Below are 23,215 nucleotides of genomic sequence, written 5' to 3' on the forward strand. Positions count from 1 at the left end.
CCAATAGGAACATGTCTAAGTGAAAAAAGCATAATGCAAAATTATACATGCCATATAATATAATTACATGAAATGTTTGGAAAACAGGGTTGCAAGTAAATATGCCAAAATGTTAATGGTGATCCCCAGGTGGCGGAATTATAGGTTATGTCATTTTCTGTTTTTTTGTTTGTTTGTTTGTTTTCTTTAATGTTCTGTACTTTCCAGGTTCTCCACAAACAAGCACATGTAGGCTATGTAAGCGGAAAAACAGACAAAAGCTGCATTTTCTTTCTTTCTTTTTTTTTTTTTGAGACGGAGTCTCACTGTGTTGCCCAGTCTGGAGTGCAGTGTCTCCACCTCCTGGGTTCACCTCATTCTCCTGCCTCAGCCTTCCAAGTAGCTGGGACAACAGGCGCCCACCACCATGCCCGGCTAATTTTTTGTATTTTTAGTAGAGACGGAGTTTCACAGTGTTAGCCAGGATGGTCTTGATCTCCTGACCTCGTGATCTGCCCGCCTCGGCCTCCCAAAGTGCTGGGATTACAGGCGTGAGCCACCACGCCCAGCAAAAGCTGCATTTTCTAAACTTTTTTTTTTTTTTAGACAGAGTCTCACCCTGTCACCCAAACTGGAGGCAGTGGTGTGATCTTGGCTCACTGCAATCTCTGCCTCTTGGGTTCAAGTGATTTCTCCTGACATAGACTCCCAAGTAGCTGAGATTACAGTCACGTGCCACCATGCCCAGCTAATTTTTGTATTTTTAGTAGAGACGGGGTTTCACTATGTTGGCCAGGCTGCCAGACTTTTTATAGTGAGCATATTTTGTGAAACAATGAAGAAAAATCACCACCTTATTTTAAATGCAACATCAAATTAGCAGCCCTCTAGGGAGACAGCATACAACCAAGAGAAAGAAGCAGGCTGTTGAAATGTTGGGAACTGGGCAGAGAGAAAGAACTCAGTCTCTGTTCCTTAGACTTGAGAAGGAACCCAGGCCCCTTCCAGCGTTGAGGCCTTGAGTCCATCATTTCTTCTGTTGGGTTTCACTTTCGCCGCTGAAATAAAGGGATTGAACGAGATGACTTCTGAGGTCTCTTATAGCACAAATGTTTGGTAATTAGAATTTTACTGCCCACTGTTGACCCTGGAGAGACTTTACTGTACTCCAGGGGACAGCAGGGTGTTGAGACAAATTGAGGATCTGTTGAAAGCTTAGAACTCCCTAGGATACTGACTGGAATATGGTTGAAGGCAATTTGCAGATCATTAAGATCTGATGTTGGAAGTAAGGAGCAATGAACAGATTGAGGTTGAAAGTTTTTCGCTGGGCGTGGTGGCTCACGCCTGTAATCCCAGCACTTTGGGAGGCCGAGGCGGGTGGATCACGAGATCAGGAGATCGAGAGCATCCTGGCTAACATGGTGAAACCCCATCTCTACTAAAAATATAAAAAATTATTAGGATGTGGTGGCGGGTGCCTGTAGTCCCAGCTACTTGGAAGGCTGAGGCAGGAGAATGGTGTGAACCCAGGAGGCGGAGTTTGCAGTAAACTGAGATCGCACACTGCACTCCAGCCTGGGCGACAGAGTGAGACTCTGTCTCAAAAAAAAAAAAAAGAAAGTTTTTCCTCCAGATGAAAGCTAATTTTCTTGAAAGTGTAATATAGTTTGTCATATAATTTTGGGCTCTAAATCCCAATTTGGGAATCATTTCCTGCTTTCCATTTTCTTTCTTTCTTCTTTTTTTTTTTTTTTTTTTTAAGACAGTGTCACTCTGTTGCCCAGGCTGGAGTGCAGTGAGCCAAGGTCATGGTCACTGCAACCTCCACCTCCCGGGTTCAAGCGATTCTCCTGCCTCAGCCTCCCAAATTGCTGGAATTATAGGCACCCACCATTGTGCCTGGCTAATTTTTTTGTATCTTCAGTAGAGATGGGGGTTTCGTCATGTTGGCCAGGTTGGTCTCGAACTCCTGACCTCAGGTGATCCACCCACCTCGGCCTCCCAAAATACTGGGACTATAGTTGTGAGCCACGGCGCCTGGCCTCCCCTTTCCATTTTCACTCACAGTTGTGCATGGAACTCTGGGGACTCCTCTGCTGGCTGTCTTGTTCTCTTTTCCTTCTATAAGGAACTCAAGAAGGGAATCCATAGGGCATGTTAAAGAGGAAGGTAGTGAAAGTGAGATGATGAGGCATCCTGGCTTGAAGTCATCAGTGTGGTGGTATCTAGGAAATCAGTGGCTTAGAGACTTTATTATTCCGTGTGTAGTATTTTTTTCCCTCCCTTCTAATTAGCCATTGGAGTTCTAAATTTTCTATTCTGTAGTTGGTAAGCAGTGTAGAAATTCTAGGAGAAAGCTGAAAGAGAAAGTGTCTCTTGAGTAATCTTTTTTAAGAGACAGGGTTTTAAAATAACACACATGTTGCATAGTTTGAGTACCTTTAGGAATATTTTTTTGTGAGATCTTAAACTTAGGGCAGGAAAACCACCTCCGCTCTGTCTGACATAGCAGGAACATTATAATTGCAGCTGTTGGCAAAAGAGCTCTTTGTTTCACCTGACGGTTTAAAAGAACTGATGGGATGTTTGGGCAGAGCAATACATTTAAAAAGTGAAATGAAACTTGACAAAATAGATTGGTTGAAGCTTGGAAGCCACAAAGTTCAAAACAGATACTTTATGAAATCATTCTTACGGCCTGGCGCGGTGGCTCAAGCCTGTAATCCCAGCACTTTGGGAGGCCGAGACAGGCGGATCACGAGGTCAGGAGATCGAGACCATCCTGGCTAACATGGTGAAACCCCGTCTCTACTAAAAATACAAAAAACTAGCCGGGCGACATGGCGGGCTCCTGTAGTCCCAGCTACTCCGGAGGCTGAGGCAGGAGAATGGCGTAAAACCCGGGAGGCGGAGCTTGCAGTGAGCTGAGATCCGGCCACTGCACTCCAGCCCGGGCGAAAGAGCAAGACTCCGTCTCAAAAAAAAAAAAAAAGAAAAAGAAAAAGTGTAGTAAATGAACACTGTAAACATTTCACAGTAAATTAAAATTAATGAACCAACCCACTTCTAGAAATGGTTATTGTTAAGCAGTTGGTGTGAGTCCTCCAGACATTTTTTTTTTGTGCCTCTGTAACCATATCCTGGGCTAAAACAGCAGGTTCTCAGATGACACTGTTTTGTTCAACATTGTTTGATTGTAATGTTGGTGAGAAAAAAGTAAATCTATCCACGACGAAAGCCACTGTCTGAATGGAGTTTGCACGTTCTCTCCATGTCTACGTGGATTTTCTCTGGGTACTCCAGTTTCTTCCCACGTCCCAAAGACGTACAGTTTAGGTGAACCGGCATGTCTGCATAGTCCCCATGTGAGTGTGGGTGTGTGTGAGTGCACCCTGACATGGGATGGGCTCCAGCTACCTGAGACCCTAAACTGGAAACATAGTGTAAATAATTATCTTGTTAAGTTGGCAAAATCTCACCAATGCTAAGCATCATAATTGCCTTAAGTAATTTTCCATTTCTTCTGGATTCATTAATGAATTGCATTTTAATATCTACATAATTGCTTTAAGTAATGAATGTTAAGTGCAAAAATTCACCAAGTTAACAATAGCTACCCTGTAAAACAATAATTATTATCTTGTTTTTATTAATCTTTCTTAAATTATATATAGGTTATATTTATTTCAGTGTTTAATATTAGACATGTTTTAGGTCTTTGAAAGTTTGCTGATGTTTTTGTGACCAGAAATATGCTGTAGGAAGTTAATTCTTGTTTATATAAATTAGCCTGGCCGGGCGTGGTGGCTCATGCCTGTAATCCCAGCACTTTGGGAGGCTGAGGTCGGTGGATCACTTGAGATCAGGAGTTTGAGACCAGCCTGCCCAACATGGTGAAACCCCATCTCTACTAAAAATACAAAAATTAGCTGGACATGGTGGCGGGCACCTGTAATCCCAGTTACTCGGGAGGCTGAGGCAGGAGAATTGCTTGAACCCAGGAGGCGGATGTTGCAGTGAGCCGCGATTGTGCCATTGCACTCCAGTCCGGGTGACAAGAGCGAAACTCTGTCTCAAAAAGTAAAATAAAATAAATAAAATTAATTAATTAGCCTATGGCAAAATTAGTCTTGTTATTCATTTTGCTTAAAGTCCCGGTCTGTAAGAAACTATAGACAACGTTAAGTGATAGCTTACACACACATAAATGAGATGATATTCTGCAACTTCATAAAATAGTTTCAGGAAAGATACATCAGTTGTGTTTTAGGTAATATGTTACCATTTATTTATTTATTTATTTATTATTTATTTATTTATTTATATTTTGGAGACAGAGTCTCACTCTATTACCCAGGCTGGAGTACGGTGGCACCATCATGGCTCACTGCAACCTCTGCCTCCTGGGTTCAAGCAATTCTTGTGCCTCATCCTCCTGAGGATCTGCTGAAATTACAGTCGTGCACCACCATACCTGACTAGTTTTTGTATTTTTAGTAGAGATGGGGTTTTGCTATGTTGATTAGGCTGGTATCTAACTCCTGACCCCAGGTAATCCACTCGCTTCGGCCTCCCAAAGTGCTGGGATTACAGGCATGAGCCACTGTGCCTGACCTACCCTTCCTTTAATTCTTTATGCCCTTGAACCAAAAAATAAAGTGATTGGCTTGGATGTGCAATAGCTAGGTGATGTACTTTCTTCATACGTATGCATTTTATTCAGCTAAAGAAGAAACCGCTATTAGATAAAGCCTAACTGTATAAATGAGGCAATGACGTGAAATTTGATTATCTTATTTGGAAATGAATTATGCTGTGATAGAAAATTTATTCTGTGTATGCTCTGATATATTTTCATAATTATGTTTGAGAAATTGGCAATTTAGAATTATCTGCCAACCTTTTCATCTTGTCCAGTGTCAAGTTCAAGGTCTTCATTTGGCTGCATCAATGTTGTTTGAAAAACACAGAATGGAACAATCTCAGTTAGGTTTGCCCAATTTAATGGTTTACGTTATATCCTTTTCTGAATTCAAGATGCCCTTCTCTTTAGACCTTACCCTCGATCAATATGCCACTGGACTGCTCTAATATAAGCACAAGTCTAGAATAGCACTACTCTTTGAAAGTGACTTTGCTCATTAAATTAAAATGCCAATCTCATGCTTTGCTTTTTATGTTTAAAAAATAAACTCACAATCCCAGCTACTCGAGAGGCAGGCTGAGGTGGGAGGATTACTTGCAACCAGGAGTCCAAGTACATAGACCCTATCTCTCTCTAAAGAAAAAAATAGAAAAGAAAGAAAAGACTTAACATTTTAAATAATGTGGAAAATGATAGTAGATTGAGTACCTGTATTTACTTTTTCTCCCTCCCCAAACCAGTCTAGAATAACAGTGGATTGTTTATATACACAAACACACCCTTTCAAGGACAAACAGAACAGGAGAAGAAAAAACCACAATAAAACACTTTAAGCTGAAAATCCAGTGGATGAGAGCTAACTGATTAAGCAGATGTAGGAAGGCAGAATTCAGAGATGGGAAGCAGATAATCTCATTGGATCTCAATTTACATCACAGAACCCCTGGAAGGTTCCAGTATTGGCAGTACCAGGTGCTGCCCCCAGAGTGGGGTGAAGGTCAAGCAGTTTGCAAGTCTGTTTAAGAAGCAGTCAGATCCCCAAATCTCCCATGTCTGTGAAAATTATTCCTGCCCTCCTCCCTCTAGCAAAAAAACATAAGTTTATTTTCTGGAGAGGGTCAAACAGTCTTTAGGCTGGGGAATGCAGGCATATTTGAAAACATGTAGATAATATACATGAAGACCCCACTCCCTGCCTAGCTTCCTTCTTTGTCTCAACTGCCAGAATTCTGGCAGTCAGGCTTCAGACTTTTCAGGCAGGAGATTAGAAGATTGTTTTAGGGGAATCTGTCCAGCCTAAGAGGAAAGAGCTAAAGGTTTGTCCAGTAAAACAGCTCTGTAGGGTCATCTGGTAAAATAAAGCCCACAGTAGATAAACCCCAGGGCACTCACCCAGAGGTTCCAGTCAACTTTTGATGCTCCACTATTGAATATGGGCTGATAACCAAGGGTCACCAGACTCCTACAGGACTCGTTTTTGTTTCCTATTTAAATGTTTTCATTGGATTTGGACTTCATTTTTCTTACCTTTTTTTTTTTTTTTTTTTGCGACGGAGTTTCGCTCTTGTTGCCCAGGCTGGAGTGCAGTAGTGCGATCTTGGCTCACCGCAACCTCTGCCTCCCGGGTTCAAGTGATTCTCCTGCCTCAGCCTCCTGAGTAGCTGGGATTATAGGCATGCACCACCACGCTCAGCTAATTTTTTGTGTTTTTAGTAGAGACGGAGTTTCTCCATGTTGGTCAGGCTGGTCTCAAACTCCCGACCTCAGGTGATCCGCCTGCCTCAGCCTCCCAGAGTGCTGGGTTTACAGGCGTGAGCTACCACACCCTGCCAGACTTCATTTTTTTAAGGATTATGTAGACATAACTAGTCTGATCAGATATTAACTTATATATTTTGGTAGCTCTTTATTATTATTATTACTATTTGAGACAGAGTCTTGCTCCGTCACCCAGGCTGGAGTGCAGTGGTGCAATCTTGGCTCACTGCAGCCTCCACCTCCTAGGTTCAAGCGATTCTCCTGCCTCAGCCTCCTGAGTAGCTGGGATTACAGGCGCCCACCACCATACTTGCCTAATTTTTGTATGTTTAGTAGAGATGGAGTTTCACCATGTTGCCCAGGCTGGGTTTGAACTCCTGACCTCAGGTGATCCACCCACCTCAGCCTCCCATAGTGCTGGAGTTACAGGCGTGAGCCACTGCTCCGGGTAGCCCTTTATTTTTATACCTAAGAACTAGTTTACTTTTTCTCAATGTTCAATACTTAGCTTTGGTAAAAATTTGCCACGTTCTTCCTCATTTGTTTCTGAAGCGTTAGAGTTTCACCTGCTTGGTATAAGTTACTCTTTCATTGTCTTCCTGTGGATATGTTTTGTAGGACTCTCTGCTTTTTCTAAATTTCACTGCTCACATCCCACAACATTATCTTCCCATAATTCTGGCAAAAAGGAGACCTGGGTTACCTCTGAAGTGTGGCCCTTAATTCCCAGTTCCTGTTCCTCCCAGACTCCCACCAAGAAAGACTTTTAATACGAAAGTGAGCAAAACAAATAGGAAAAAAAAGGAACCATCAGGAAGCAGAAGATATGCAGTGAGAAGAATGCTTTAGACACTTGAGAAAGATTAACTTTTGTCTTCTCAGAGAGATAAGAAATGGTATTACATTCAGGGTGCTATTAAGGAAGAAAAAGAATAGAAAAGAGTACATACAAATAAAAACTAACAGTAGACAACTATTTAGAAGGGCTGAAAGATAAAAGAAATGCTCTTTAAAAAAAAGAAAAGCGAAATACAAAAATTAGTTGGGCATGGTGGTGCACATCTGTAGTCCCAGCTACAGGTGTGCACCACCTGTAGAGGCTGAGGTGATAGGATTGCTTGAGCTCAGGAGGTCGAGGCTATAGTGAGTGGTGATCATGCCACTGCACTCCAGCCTGGGTGACAGGGTAAGAACCTGTCTCAAAAACAAAACAAAACAAAACAAAAAGAGCAGAAAATTAAAAAGATAAAATTACAGGAGCAGTCCAGGAAGTCCAACATTGAAAAAATAGGAGTTTCAGTAAAAGAAACCAGAAGGCATGGAGGGGAAGAAATAATGACCTAACAATACAATAAAATGCCAAAGAACTTAAGGAGATTAGTTTTTAGTTTGAAAGGACTGAGTGCTCAGCATGAGGGATGAAAACAGACACATGAAAGTCACAAACTGAGGTCATAGAGAAGATCCTGAAAGCTTCTGGGAAAATAGCAACAAAAAATGGATCAAGAATCATTATGATTAGCTGTGTGTGGTGGCGTGCAGCTGTAGTCCCAGCTACTTGTGAGGCTGGGGTGACAGGATCTCTTGAGCTCAGGAATCCGAGGTGACAGTGGGCTGTGATCACGCCACCACACTCCAGCCTGGGTGCAAAGCAAGACCCTATCTCTTAAAAGAAAAAAAAGGCATCAATATACTTGAACCTTTAACAGCAGCACTATAAACTAGAAGACACCCGAATATTTATTTAAAATTCTGAAGAAAGGCTGGGCGTGGTGGCTCACGCCTGTAATCCCAATACTTTGAGAGGCCGAGGCAGGCAGATCACCTGATGTCAGGAGTTTGAGACCAGCCTGGCCAATATGGTAAAACCCCATCTCGACTAAAAATACAAAAATTAGCTGGGTGTGGTGGCACATGCCTATAATCCCAGCTGCTTGGAGGCTGAGGCAGGAGAACCGCTTGAACCCAGGAGGCAGAGATTGCAGTGAGCTAAGATCACGTCACTGCACTCCAGCCTGGGCGACAGAGGGAGACTCCGTCTCAAAGTAAGTAAGTAAATAAATAAATAAATAAAAATAAAACTCTGAAGAAAATGTATTCTCAACTTAAAATTCCACATCAACACTAGCTATAAATTAAGTATAAGGGAAGGATAAAGACATCCATATATATGCAAGGTTTCAAAAAAATGTATCTCTTGTTCTCCTTTTTAAAGCCAACAGAGGGCTTGGCGCGGTGGCTCACGCCTGTAATCCCAGCACTTTGGGAGGCCGAGGCAGGCAGATCATGAGGTCAGGAGATCGAGACCATCCTGACTAACACAGTGTGAAACCCCGTCTCTACTAAAAATACAAAAAAATTAGCCGGGCGTTATGGTGGGCGCCTGTAGTCCCAGCTACTTGGGAGGCTGAGGCAGGAGAATGGCATGAACCTGGGAGGCAGAGTTTGCAGTGAGCCAAGATCGCGCCACTGCACTCCAGCCTGCATGATAGAGCGAGACTCCGTCTCAAAAAAAAAAAAAAAGCCAACAGAGGGTACACTCTACAAAAAACAAGGGAATTATGTACAAAAAAGGAAGGTAGGGGATACAAAATGGGGTTTAGTACAACAAAGGCAAAAGCATCTCTAGGATGAAGATGAAAGGAGGTCCTGGGATGCCAGCTTTGCAGCAGTGTAGGGACCGCCAGTCCTGCTTGGAGCAGATTGTTGGACTCTGGAAGGTACTCTTCAAAAGATAAAACTGACGCAGCTGTGTATCTGAGTGTGTTGAAAAAAGGCTTGAATGGAGACTTTCAAGTTGAATAGAAAACCAAAAAAAAAAGACTACAAGCTGCTGTAAAGGAAAAGTAAGCATGGCTCTAGCTCAGTTGTGAATATTATGTACTTAAGGTAAACATGAATATTGTACCAAATAAAATTATAATGATGTCAGGAGGATTAGGGACAGGATGTGTGAGATGAGGTCAGGATTGTGAAAGAGAACTTAATCCTCATCTTCCATAATGGGAAATCTACAGATAATGCCTAAAAATGAAAAATCAAGCCATGACAGTATGAGCATTCCCCATTGTCAGAAGATCAGCTGAGAGACTCGAATGTGGCTGTCTTAGGGGAGCAGAGAATGGCTTGTCACCTGGTAGCAGGAGTGAGGGGTGTCATGGGACTGCCAGTAATAATTTAAGAAAGTGAGTTACTTTTGAAATTATGTTTTTATATAACTTTAGCAAAAATAAAAGCACATTAAAAAAATAAAGTTTTAAAATTACTATGCTTGGCCAGGTGTGGTGGCTCATACCTATAATCCCAGCACTTTGGGAGGCCGAAGCTGGTGGATCACTTGAGGTCAAGAGTTTGAGATCAGCCTGGCCAACACAGTGAAACCTCATCTCTCCTAAAAATACAAAAATTATCTGGGCATGGTGTCGCATGCCTGTAGTCCCTGTATTCCCAGCTACTCAGGAGGCGGAGGCAGGAGAATCTCTTGAAGCCAGGAGGTGGAGGTTTCAGTGAACCAAGACGGAACCACTGCACTCCAGCCTGGGCACCAGAGTGAAACTCCATCTCAAAAACAAAATAACTATGCTTAATATAGTATTTTATCAATTCTAAATGCAGTTTTTCACAATTTTTGTATCACTGAAATTAGGATGCATCTAAAATCTACATTGTCTTAGGTTTAATGAAATATGATAAGTCAAGATTTTTGTATTGATTCTTATTTATGGATGACATGAGTGTAATTTTTTTTTTTTTTTTTTTTTTTAAGATTGCAGGCTTGAGTCTGCCTCTTCCTCCCAAAAAATTGATTGGTAACATGGATCGTGAATTCATAGCTGAGAGGCAGAAAGGTCTTCAGAACTATCTCAACGTGATCACCACAAATCATATCTTGTCTAATTGTGAGCTGGTTAAGAAGTTTTTAGATCCAAACAACTATTCCGCAAACTACACTGGTAAGCAAAGGAATCTGTGAGCTGTGGTCACATGGCTAAAGAGGCATTGTCCCTTGCTGGAGATAACATATGTGGGAGAAACGCTTTCTCAAAATGGGGATATGTATACATCTGTTATAGTGTATTATGAATTTACTAAGATTTTCTTGATTGTAGTTTACTGTAGATGTGTAAGAAGAAAATAATTTACTTCCAAAATCTTTGTAAAGTCTGCACAGAAAAATATGGAAGATAAATTATTGTATTTGTGCTTATACTCTTGCCTTTGTTGTCTTCCCTGACAGAACAGAGAGTAAGTACTCACAATAGGCCAGACGCGATGGCTCATGCCTGTAATCCCAGCACTTTGGGAGGACAAGGCAGGTGGATTGCCTGAGGTCAGGAGTTTGAGACCAGCCTGGCCAACATGGTGAAACCCTGTCTCTACTAAAAATACAAAAATTAGCCAGGCATGGTGGCACATGCCCATAAGCCTAGCTACTCGGGAGGCTGAGGCAGGATAGTCGCTTGAACCCGGGAGGCGGAGGTTGCAGTGAGCTGAGATAGCGCCACTGCACTCTAGCCTAGGCAACAGAGCAAGACTCTGTCTTAAAAAATAATAATAATAATAATAATTAATCCACAGTAACATGTACAGTAATTTTTTATATTACTTTTGACCGCTAATCAACACCTTGTACATACAATAATCTTAATTTGATTTGTATTTGACTCTGTTTTTGTATTTACGATATGTTGTGTGTTTCTGTTTTTTCTGAGAATTTACTTTAAACACAGTCAGAAGGGTCCTTTCTGTGTCTTCCTATTTGCTCCCTGAGACCCACTCAGTGCAAAGCATAGGAGGTCATTCTCTTCCAGATCTTTCCTGGATCAGGGCAGCCACTAAGGGACTGTGGTTGAAAGGGCTTTTCTTCCAGTACCGATTACACTCAAAGCTGGCATCAATAACCTAAGCCTGATGTCAGCAGAATGAGAAATTAAATATTTAATATATTCTGCTGTCACTTTGAAAAGAACAAGAAAAGAACAATAGAAACCGTTGTTTCACCTGATTTATTAAAGAGAAACCATGCTTTAGAGACTTTCTGAGTGGAACTATGGATATTGTTAATTTACTTGCTAAGAGAATACACCATATCAGATATTTGAATCCTTAAAACATTGCTTTTGAAGTAATTAGAGAGAGGCACTTTTATTCCTATTTCACTTTTATTTATTTATTCATACCCATTCATTCACCAAAATATCCCTGTTTCAGAGAGGGAAACAGATGTCTACTTGGCAGTCACCAAGTTTTTCTCCACAGTAGAATCACCTGGGGAGCATTAAAAAAATTTCTCATGCCCAGGCTGCGTGCATGCTGATTAAATCAGAGTCACTGTGGGTGGAGCTTGTAGTCTGTGAACCTTCCCAAGTGATTCCAATATGGAGCCAAGTTTGAAAACCACAGCCTTTGAGGCTTGTGACTCACAGTGTGGTTCTCTGACCAGCAGCATTGGCATCACTCGGGGCTTGTCGAAGGTGCAGAATTCAGTCCTCATCCCAGACTTCCTGAATCAGGATCTGATTTTTTTTTTTTTTTTTTTTTTTTTTTGAGATGGAGTCTGGCTCTGTCGCCCAGGCTGGGGTGCAGTGGTGAGATGTCAGCTCACTGCAAGCTCCGCCTCCTGGGTTTACGCCATTCTGCTGCCTCAGCCTCCCGAGTAGCTGGAACTACAGGCCCCCGCCACCTCACCCGGCTAGTTTTTTGTATTTTTTAGTAGAGACGGGGTTTCACCGTGTTAGCCAGGATGGTCTCGATCTCCTGACCTCATGATCCGCCCGTCCCAAAGTGCTGGGATTACAGGCTTGAGCCACCACGCCCAGCCAAGGATCTGATTTTAACAAGTTCCCCAGGTGATTTGTATGCACATTAAACTGTGAGAAGCCTTGCGCTAGGATGTGCCTGCCATTTCCTAACTGAAGTGCTGTGCAGGGCTAAGGAAAACGCCTTTCTAGAGTGTAACCAAGAGAAGGAAAGTTTATTTCAAACTCACACTTACTATAAGTTACCAAATGGAACACTGAATTGTTACAAGGATTCCATTCTTGCCTCCACTTGTTTTTTTGTTCAGGGAAGAGAAAAGATAGCACAGATAGGACTGGGGCTCTAGGGACAGCTTGAATTCTGTCAAAGTAGCATCTTTTGTGGCTTTCATTTCTCAGTGTTTCACCTTGATTGCTCCCAAAATCGTCAGACAGCAGGCCATCTGGACTGACTTGTCAAATCAGCCCTAACCCAGGCCCACTCAATAGTTGATCTCCCTCATTCCCTGCGAGTGCCTGCTAATGTTCTCCTGAGGGCAAGCATGAAGGTGTAGTGTATGTATAATGATGCCATTTGTTCAACAAATGTGATGTGTGCTGGGTGTTGGGGATGCAGGCACAAATAAATGTGTTCCTTGCTCTCAGGGAGCTGGCACCAGAAGTACATTGAGTCCCATGGGGTCAGAACTAAAAGGGATCTTAGAGCAGATGTATCATGTCTAACCCTCTCTTTTCTTTTTTTTTTTTTTTTTTTTTTTTTGAGACGGAGTCTTGCTCTGCCACCCAGGCTGGAGTGCAGTGGCCGGCTCTCAGCTCACTGCAAGCTCCGCCTCCCGGGTTCACGCCATTCTCCTGTCTCAGCCTCCCAAGTAGCTGGGACTACAGGCGCCCGCCTCGTCGCCCGGCTAGTTTTTTGTATTTTTTTTAGTAGAAACGGGGTTTCACCGTATTAGCCAGGATGGTCTCGATCTCCTGACCTCGTGATCCGCCCGTCTCGGCCTCCCAAAGTGCTGGGATTACAGGCTTGAGCCACCGCGCCCGGCCCCCTCTCTTTTCATAAACGAGTTCAACTAAGGCCCCCAGAGAGGGAGGGCCCTAGCCAGGATTGCACATTTGTGTGACTTTAGTCTGGTCTGAGTGTTTAAGTTAAAATGCTTTGTGGCTCCTAGAAGGTTGTCTATTCTGACAGTTTTCGATTCTCTGCTTTTTTCTATACCTGCCCCACATGCTGTTACTGTCTTTGATCTCCACTCCCCCTTCCCAACCCCAGGCCTCCAGCATGGTAGAGGATCAGGAGTCCAAAGCAGATATGGGCAGGGGTATAAAAAGACCATCAGAAACTCCTGCCAGAACCTGTGCTGGCCGCTGTTCAGAGGGCATAATCCCAGAATGAAACAATAGGTGATGAACGCTGTTTTCAGAGAGATGTTGGTTTATTTCCCCCTTTGAATGAAATTTCAGAGTTTGTCTAGCCTCGAGGCTGACGCACCAGCCACCTCAGGAAAAGGAAACATAGGCCACCACCTCCATGCCAGCTTGACTGGACCATTCCTGAGATTCACAGCATGGCCCACGAAGCATCCCCTGCATGCCTCTCACCTTGTGGCACTTCTCTAAGCAGGGCCGCTTTCCCCCTGTTTGTTTTTTGAGCAAGGGTCTCACTCTGTTGCCCAGGCTGGAGTGCAGTGGCGCTATCCCAGCTCTGTGCACCCATTACCTTCTGGGTTCAAGTGATCCTTGCACCCCAGCCTCCTGAGTAGCTGGGATTACAACTGCACATCACCATGCCCAGCTAATTTTTTAATTGTTTGTAGAGAGGGGGTTTCGCTGTGTTGACTAGGCTGGTCTCGAACTCTTAAGCTCAAACAATCTGCCCACCTCGGCCTCCCAAAGTGCTGGGATTACAGGCATCAGCCACTGTGCCTGGCCCACTTTTCCCTTTTAATATGGATAATGTCTCCACCTCTTCTCATTTTCCATGTGGTCTGCAGTCACCACCCAGCTTCATTTCAGCAGGATTTGAGTTCTGTGTTCAAGTGGTGGCCAGAATCAGCAGAGCACTTTTCCTGGTCCTTGCTCTGACAGAGGGTGAGGGTGCCTTGTTAGAGGGGGACTGTGATGGCATTCTGTTCCCAGAGGATGGTTAACCAGGAGCTCTCAGGACATTGGCAGCTTCCTCCTCTCTTACCTGGGTCCCCAGCCTGGGACTGCTGGGACTTTCTTTCTTTTCCAGGTTTTCTCCAGAAGAGCCAATCCTCAGAAAGGAAATGTAGGCCCTTGGTCTTCTGTGAGGGAGTTGTGAGGTGTTCATTTGAATTAGAAAGTCTAATTGACAGTCAACTGTTGTAAAGGGAAAACAGGTATCGTCATGAGATGTTTGTGTTGAAAACCTGTCTCACACATATATCTCCCTTACAATTTTTTTTTTTTTTTTTTTTGAGACAGAGTCTTACTCTGTTGGCCAGGCTGGAGTGCTGTGGCACGGTCTTGGTTCACTGCAACCTCAGCCTCCCAGTTCAAGTGATTCTCCCGCCTCAGCCTCCCAAGTAGCTGGGATTACAGGCACTTGCTACCACACCCAGCTAATTTTTTGTATTTTTAGTAGAGATGGGGTTTCATCATGTTGGCCAGGCTGGTCTCGAACTCCTGACCTTGTGATCCGCCCACCTCGGCCTCCCAAAGCGCTGGGGTTACAGGCATGAGCCACTGCTCCCAGCCTACAATATTCATATTTTTAACAAGGTACTTCTATCATTTAAAAGCCTCACTGCACTGTAGCCATCTTCCCGCCTCAGTCCTCATACCCTCTTGGAGTAAGGGAGTTTTAATGTCCATGCAAAAGTCATTTGGACCAGAAATCAAGAGGCCTGTATCCTGGTCCCAGCTTTGTCATTAGCAGCATTTCCTCTCTGTGGGCCCACATCTTGACCTATAAAACAAGAGGCTGGGGAGTGGGGAATGGACCAGGGAGTGCTGAAGTTACCTTTTAGGTCTAAAGCCCCAGGAATCCCTTGAAAAGGTAGGACAGTAGTGGACTCAGGATATAAAAAGGGAGAGAGTGGGGAAAGAGGACTATATTTAGAACAACAGCGGGGTATTTGGTGAGGTTGCAGGCCTCTCTGCAGTGCAACCTGCTATAATGGACTGGGGGTCTGAACCCCAGCTCAAGTCCTAGAGGAGTCAGTGTTTGTTCACTGCTCACAATGGGGGCGCCTGGTACAACTGAGCTCTGTGGGAAGCACAGGATGGACTTGAAGACTGTGTTCTCCATTTCCTGTCTCCAATTTGTTTATCAGCACTTTCTGAGCATGCAGTTTTTCCACATGTGTCAGTCAGTTCCTGTGTCAGAACTAGAGGGCAGATGCCTTCCTTCTTACGGATTTCATATTCTAATGGGAGAGAGTTTCCACATCTGCTGAACATGATTGAACCCTTGGTTCCTGCTTCATCAGATACTTATTGAGTATCTAGTGTGCTAGGTGCTATGTATACAGCAAGGAGGAAAGAATAATTCCCCCACTTCCTACTGCATGACAGTTACACCGGGAGATTGACAGGTGATGGCTGTGGCAGAGTAAATGTTAGGGAGCACCTTGGGGAAGGGGGCGGGGGCACGGATGATCCACGCCTAAAGATGAAGGAAGGCTTCCCAGAAGAGGTCATTCCTACACTGAGACCTGAGGGGTGAGTAGAAGGTAGCCAGGCTGAGAGGCAGTGGCCAGTGCTCTGGGCAGAGCAGCTTGAGAAGATATATCCTGGCTTTACCCAGATATACGCTTCCAACCACAGCATACAGTCTAGGTGGAATAGAGTAGTCCTAATAGAGGACATTCACTGGGTAACCCCATAAGAGAAGGACACATAGAGCACTGGGAGTATACAGAGGAAAGAAAGAGGGAGGGAGAGAGGGAGTCCTGGCTAATGAAGCAGAACATCTGGGCTGAGTCTGGGCCAGATGGAAAATGCTGAGGGAATGGGGACAGGCCAGTGTTTAGGAGCCATGGTAGGCAAATCTCAGTGTGCAGAGAGATCCCACACACTGTGGGAGATAAAGTCAGAAAGGTAGGTTAAAGCCAGAGGTTGGTTGAACACTAGGTTTATAAGTTTGGTCTTGATTTGGCAAGGAAGTGGGGAACCAGTAAAGGCTTCTAAGCAAAGGAGTAGATGTTTAGGATTGAAGTGTGTTGCCCGAGTCTGGAGAAGGAGAGGATTATTATTTGGCACATGATAGTCATGCAGTAAATCACAGTTCAGTGGGAAGAAATTGTCCTTTCTCCAATTCCCTAACCCCTAAGTGAAAAAGGCTATTTCACAGTCCTCAGTTTATCAGTAAGAAATCCAGTGTGTTCCATCTGTTCACAGTTATTTCCCCTATTCCTAAAACAATGTATAGCACATAGTAGCATACAGTAGATATTGCTGAATAATGATTTTGTGGGGAATTCCGTGTCACTGTCAGTCTTTTCGAATGACATTGTACACATTAGAGAATTATTTTTCATGCTGCTTCTCAAAGTTGATATGAATGATTTTCACTTAATGTCCTTTTAAGTTTATGTTCGAGTTACTTTGGAAATACTAAAAACACTTTATATTAACATGAATTATAGAAGAGATACAAAGTCCCAGTGTTGATAATGAAAGTCTGCGTGTTTCTGCTGCACCCAGATCTTCCAGATGGTTTGTCACACTGGGGTAGTTAGAACAAATGTGAATGGAGCCAGTTTTGTATTTGGTCATCACATGTTTTCTTGAGTTGATGCTATTGACACTTTACATACTGAGTCAGTAAACAAATAGCTAGTAAATTGTTTTCTTCTCTGATCTCTTAACTCAAAATGTACTATAAAACATATCCAAATGATATTGTTTGCCAAGCTCTTGACGTGTGAATTCCAAACAAGGTCATTTTGACATATGGAGAGCATTTCTACTGAATCCCTCATGCCTCACCAGTCTGCCTGGAATGTAATTAATGCTAGGCAGAAGTGAAATTCCACAGCGCATTTGGAGGATTGCTGTTTGCTTTCAAGATCTGGAGTGGCTTCATTTACTCACTGCAATGAGGGGAAATGGCAAATTACAGATGTTGCTTTTTATAGGAAATGTAAATTTTGATAATTTCTTAATGCAGTGAATTTTAAAGAACTTCTTTTCTCATTGTCTTCTTAAAAGGGGAAAACATTTTCATGATAAATGAACACAAAAAGAGGATGGATTTTTTTTTTTCCCCAGTAAACAGGCCCTCGGTGACTTTCCACAATAGAACCATGTTGTTGCTGTACACTAGCTTTTGTTTCTAGTATATATTTAAGGCTAATCACTTTTTTGTTGATGAAAGCTATAATTCCAGATGGGATAAATAGTACTTGGAGCAACATTAAATACTGTTCCCAGCTGACTTTAGAACATGTTTTGAGTTTTGGGCTTGGGCTGTGGTCTGGTCAATTCATATATTGAATTCTTGGCTTAGACCAGCTAGATTACATATTTTAGATTTTCCAGTTTTGAAAAATATACATTTTCACATTAATAATTTTTAAAATAAACTTTACATTTTGAATAATTTTAGATTTACATAGAAATTGCAGTGGGCTGGTGCAGTGGTTCATGTTTGTATTCCCAGTACTTTGGGAGGTCGAGATGGGTGGCTTTCTTAAGCCAAGAGTTTGAGACCAGCCTGGGTGAGATGGCAAATACCTTGTCACTAAAAAACAAAACAAAACAAAAAAAACCCCACACACCAGAAATTAGCCAGGCCTCGGGCAGGCGTGGTGGCTTATACCCGTAATCCCAGAACTTTGAGAGGCTGAGGTGGGCGGATCACCTGAGATTGGGAGTTCCAGACCAGCCTGACCAACATGGAGAAACCCACATCTCTACTAAAAATACAAAATTAGCCGGGCATGGTGGCGCATGCCTGTAATCTTAACTATTCGGGAGACTGAGGCAGGAGAATTGCTTGAACCCAGGAGGTGGAGGTTGCAGTGAGCTGAGATCTCACCATTGCACTCCAGCTTGGGCAACAAGAGTGAAACTCCGCCTCAAAAAAAAAAAAAAAAAAAAAAATTTAGCCAGGCGTGATGGCCCATGCTTGTAGTCCCAGCTATTCGGGAGGCTGAGGTGGGAGGATCACTTGAGCCCAGGAGGTTAAGGTTGCAGTGAGCCATGACTGTGCCACTGTGTTCCAGCCTGGGCAACAGAGTGAGACCCTATCTCAAAAAACAAACAGAACTAAACAAAAGAAGTTGCAGTGATAGTACAGAAAATTGCCATATACTTTTCACCCAGTTTCTCCTAATGTTAATATTTTATATAACCATGGCACATTTATCAAAACTAGAAGTGATTATTAGTAATGTTACTATTAACAATGGGCTTTATTCAGATTTTACCAGTTTTTCTGCTAATGTACTTTTTCTATTCCAGGGTCCAATCTAGAATCCCACATTGCGTTTAGTTTGTGTTTATTTTATTTATTTATTGGTAATTACATTTTTAAAAAAGGTTATAGACTATAAGGATTTCATTTACAAGAATAACATCTTCAGCATATGGCCCTTTCCTGATGTGTCTGACTAATGGGTTTCTAAAATGTCTTTGCAGAGATTGCCTTACAACAGGTTTCCATGTTCTTCCGATCAGAGCCAAAGTGGGAGGTGGTGGAACCTTTGAAAGACATAGGTGAGACATTGGCACGCTCATTCTGTTAAAAAGACAGATCACAGAAGTGGATCCTTAGTCATGCTTTCTGATACAGATCCCAAGAACATGCTTAAATGCAGGTGACTTCTTTTTCTTTTTGCATCCCAACTGCTTGAGGATACAGCTGTTAACAACCTTTAATACTTAATGAACCTTGGTTAAAGCCTCATCAAAGGATTTGGATGGTAATAACTTTCAGAAACACCATTCCTTCTTCATCTATTTTTTTTCACTAAATCTAAACTGAAGTGCTATTTTCCTGCCATTTCCGTGAAAATTTTCTTCATTTACCGTTTCTTTTTAAGTATAGCCTTTACTATGTCAATGTTATTAAATGGTTCTTTTACTTGTGCCTATGTAACTGCGAATAATATTGCCAAACTTAATTTTTCTTGATTACGTAGTCAGTGAAATATATCAATTGTTGCAAAAATTGTGCAGCTCTAAGCACGTTTTTGCTTTTATGGCAGGTTGGAGAATAAGGAAGAAATATTTCTTGATGAAGATTAAAAATCAGCCAAAGGAACGGCTAGTGTTAAGCTGGGTAAGCTAGCTTTTTGCTTCAGTCTCATTCAGTGACTTCAGATAGGTTAATGAAAGCAGATTTGACAAGGGAATTACAAAATTGTACTGTGCTCTTAAGTGATCATGTAGGCCGGGCGCGGTGGCTCAAACCTGTAATCCCAACACTTTGGGAGGCCAAGATGGGCGGATCACAAGGTCAGGAGATCGAGACCATCCTGGCTAACCCGGTGAAACCCCATCTCTACTAAAAAATACAAAAAACTAGCCGGGCTAGGTGGCGGGCGCCTATAGTCCCAGCTACTCGGGAGACTGAGGCAGGAGAATGACGTAAACCCGGGAGGCGGAGCTTGCAGTGAACTGAGATCCGGCCACCTCACTCCAGCCTGGGCGATGGAGAGAGACTCCATCTCAAAAAAAAAAAAAAAAAAAGTGATCATGTAAAGGCTTCCTTGGTCCTTTTCAAAGAAAAGTCATTTTAAATCGTTTTCCTGTGCATTTGGTTATATAAATTCTATTACATTTGGTCAACTAGTAAACCTTTGGAAAGAAATAGGAACAGTTTAAAATAATTCTGGAATCTCTTTAGGGTTTACAGTTTTGGAGTTTACTTCCAGAAAAAAAAAAACGACTTGGGTCATTATTTTATCTCTTTGACTTTGAGAGTTTAGTGATATATTTGGTTAATGGAATTAGATAAGATGACAGTTAAGTCTAGTATTTTTTACATACTGCTTTTCCAGAAAGGTCTTGAGACAGCCAGACTTATTGTGGTTTTCATCTTTGGTTTCCAGTCATATTTTGGATAATAAAATTAAAGAGAAAGACAAGGAATTTTTCTTTTGGTGACCAAAGCAGTACCCTGATAATCCTTTTCATGTTTTCAGGCTGACCTTGGCCCAGACAAGTATTTGTCAGATAAAGATTTTCAGTGTCTAATCAAACTTCTGCCTTCCTGTTTGGTGAGTATATCTTTCTAGTATTCTCAGTGCTGATGACAGAGTCACAGTATTTTTTCTGGGTGAACATGGACAGAAGAGCTGGAAAAGTGAATGGGGAAATACAGTGGATTTCAGTTCAGACTGAAATTGTATAGGGCTAATCTCATAGATCATAGGCCATTTGAAATGGCATTCATGACATCTACACAACCCATGAAACGTAGTAGTTTAAATATAGACTTTGTATTTTAAACAAAGATCAGAGTAAGGAAGCAGCCACTTCTCCCAGCCTCTTGTTCTTGGTGAAGGTGTTTATATCAGTGGAACTGAAAGATACTCTTCCTAGCCTGAGAAAACAGAACTAATGAGGATTTAGATAAGCTGGGTGAAGAAAAGGCAAAATCGCCATTTTTCTATCTGAGTTGCTACCCTCACAGGCTAACCAGTTGACCTTTAGGAATACACAGTATTATTTATGCTATTACACAGCTCTAATCCAGGGCCTTCAGTGCAAAGAACCACATTGATATATTTCAAAATATGTGCAGAATGTCTTCAGCAAAGACTAATCTGGCCAGGAAATTGAGTTAACATTGACATTCTTTATCTTGTCTGCATGAAGATGTAGTTCCCTGGAATGAATCACTAGTGAACTGAACACAATTACGCTGACTTGTGCACTTGGTTTGGCAATTTGTTTTTGGCCATGTAGTGTCTTGTCAAGCTAGCAAAACCAAGCTATTAATGAGGTACAATGTGAAGCCAAAAGACGCTTTGGTCTTAGAGCTTGATTGGTTGTGTGACACAGGCTGTCAGGAGCTAGTTCTAAATTTCTTTTTTTTTTTTTTTTTTTTTTTTTTTTTCCAAGATGGAGTCTCTCTCTATCACCCAGGCTGGAGTGCGGTGCAGTCTAAGCTCACTACAGCCTCCACCTCCTGGGTTCAAGTGATTCTCCTGCCTCAGCCTCCTGGTAGCTGGGATTACAGGCACGTGCCACCACACCCAGCTAATTTTTGTATTTTTAGTAGAGACAGGGTGTCACCATGTTGGCCAGGCTGGTCTCGAACTCCTGACCTCATGATCCGCCTGCCTCAGCCTCCCAAAGTGCTGGGATTACAGGTGTGAGCTACAGCACCTGGCCCTAAATTTCTTTTTACTAGATGTGCTTCTTTTAAAAAAGATAGCACATATAAATGGTTCTTATTAATTGTAGCAAAGTCAGAAGACAGATAAGCAAAAACAAGAAAATAAAACTTACCTGTAACCCCAATCAACCAGAAGTGTGAACCTGTCATGCGTGTCTGTGTGAAGAGACCACTAAACAGGCTTTGTGTGAGCAACATGGCTGTTTATTTCACCTGGGTGCAGGCGGGCTGAGTCCGAAAAGAGAGTCAGCGAAGGGAGATAAGGATGGGGCCGTTTTATAGGCTTTGGGTAGGTAAAGGAAAATTACAGTCAAAGGGGGGTTGTTCTCTGGCGGGCAGGAGTGGGGGTCACAAGGTGCTCAGTTGGGGAGCTTTTTGAGCCGGGATAAGCCAGGAAAAGGAATTTCACAAGATAATATCCTCGCTTAAGGCAAGGACTGGCCATTTTCACTTCTTTTGTGGTGGAATGTCATCCGTTAAGACTAGGCAGAGCATTTGCACTTCTTTTGTGATTCTTCAGTTACTTCAGGCCATCTGGGCTTATACGTGCAAGTCACAGGGGATGTGATAGCTTGGCTTGGCTTGGGCCCAGAGGCCTGACAGAACCAAAATGTTCAGTTGTTACTTTTTAAGAATTTTTGTGATAAAAAAAGTAAATTATATATGTAGTGCTTTAGAACCTGATTTTTTTTCATTAATGGTGTACCATGAGCATCTTTAGTTGTCAAACCGTGAGCATCTTTGGTTGTCAATAAATATAGCATCATTATTATGGGCTGTATAGAATTATCATTGGCTATACCTTAGTTTACTCAATCTTCCATTGACATTTAGATCACCTCCAGCTTTTTGCTCTTATTAAAAAAAAAAAAAAAGCCATAGTGAACAATTTTTGCTAAACATTATACCCATCCTTAATTTCTTAAGATAAATACCTATAATTAATAACCAGTGTGTAAAGAGATATTGTGAGACTACATATTCTGTTCTTTATCAAGCTCACTAGCATTTTGGCATTTAATGTGATTTTCTAACTGTATTATTTCTTCTGTATTTATTTATTAGTTGGCATTCTACTCTAAAGAGCTTCTCTTCTCCCTGTTTAAAAAATTTGTATGAGTATGTACTCAAGGATTTTTATTCTACCCATTGTGTTTCTTTTTGGGGTGTTGAAAATGTTCTATAATTAGATTGTATGATAGTTACATAACTGAATATACTGAAAATCATTGACTTGTACAGTTTAAATGTGTGAATAGTAATGGCATGTGAATTATATCTCAACAAAGCTGTTAAAAAGTCAGCAGCAACCATTCTGATGTGATAATCAGGAGAACTTCATGATCAATTACTATATTTTCCTGGGTATACCTTTCTACCCCCCAACCTACTGCATGCCAGCCTCCAAAATCCCTGCATAGCTCAACTCCCATGGGTTTAAATTTTCATGATACTCCTTTGAGCTAATGAGCATTGTAATACCTGTCTGGACCCAGTTTGTTTCATGTAACCAGAATTCCAGGGAAAAATCACTTTCCTTTCACACATTAAATAATTTGTCTTTTCTCCACCCTAGTTGCTTAATGTCAGTTTCCTCATCTGAGGACACTGTGAATCTTTATGTTGCAAAATTCTATAGAAGGATAAGAAGATTCATGCCAGCTACTGTGGAAAGGGCTGAGATTCCAGAAGATGCTACTTTTGCCTGTTTTCTGGCTATCATGCTTCTTGGCTTGGCACCCAAACAGCAGTGCATTT

At 42.2% G+C, this 23,215-nt stretch overlaps 1 protein-coding gene across 13 annotated transcripts in view; it reads left to right on the plus strand.

Moving 5' to 3' along the window:
• PXK (PX domain containing serine/threonine kinase like) overlaps nucleotides 1–23,215 on the plus strand; it is a 101,280-nt gene that overhangs the window by 43,652 nt on the left and 34,413 nt on the right. For 12 of the 13 annotated variants that reach the window (XR_004436910.1, XR_004436912.1, XR_004436913.1 and 9 more), the window contains 4 exons: nucleotides 10,152–10,338; nucleotides 18,751–18,828; nucleotides 19,320–19,393; nucleotides 20,259–20,333. Coding sequence is in view for 6 of the 13 variants with exons in the window: in XM_033210272.1 (XP_033066163.1) it covers nucleotides 10,152–10,338; nucleotides 18,751–18,828; nucleotides 19,320–19,393; nucleotides 20,259–20,333 (414 nt within the window). In the remaining 7 variants the exon portion in view is untranslated. The remainder of the gene's footprint in view (nucleotides 1–10,151; nucleotides 10,339–18,750; nucleotides 18,829–19,319; nucleotides 19,394–20,258; nucleotides 20,334–23,215) is intronic. The other variant, XR_004436916.1, reaches the window with a different exon arrangement.

The sequence above is a fragment of the Trachypithecus francoisi genome, unplaced genomic scaffold (assembly GCF_009764315.1).
Source record: "Trachypithecus francoisi isolate TF-2019V2 unplaced genomic scaffold, Tfra_2.0 Lachesis_group0, whole genome shotgun sequence".
In the NCBI taxonomy this organism is placed as follows: Eukaryota; Metazoa; Chordata; class Mammalia; order Primates; family Cercopithecidae; genus Trachypithecus; species Trachypithecus francoisi.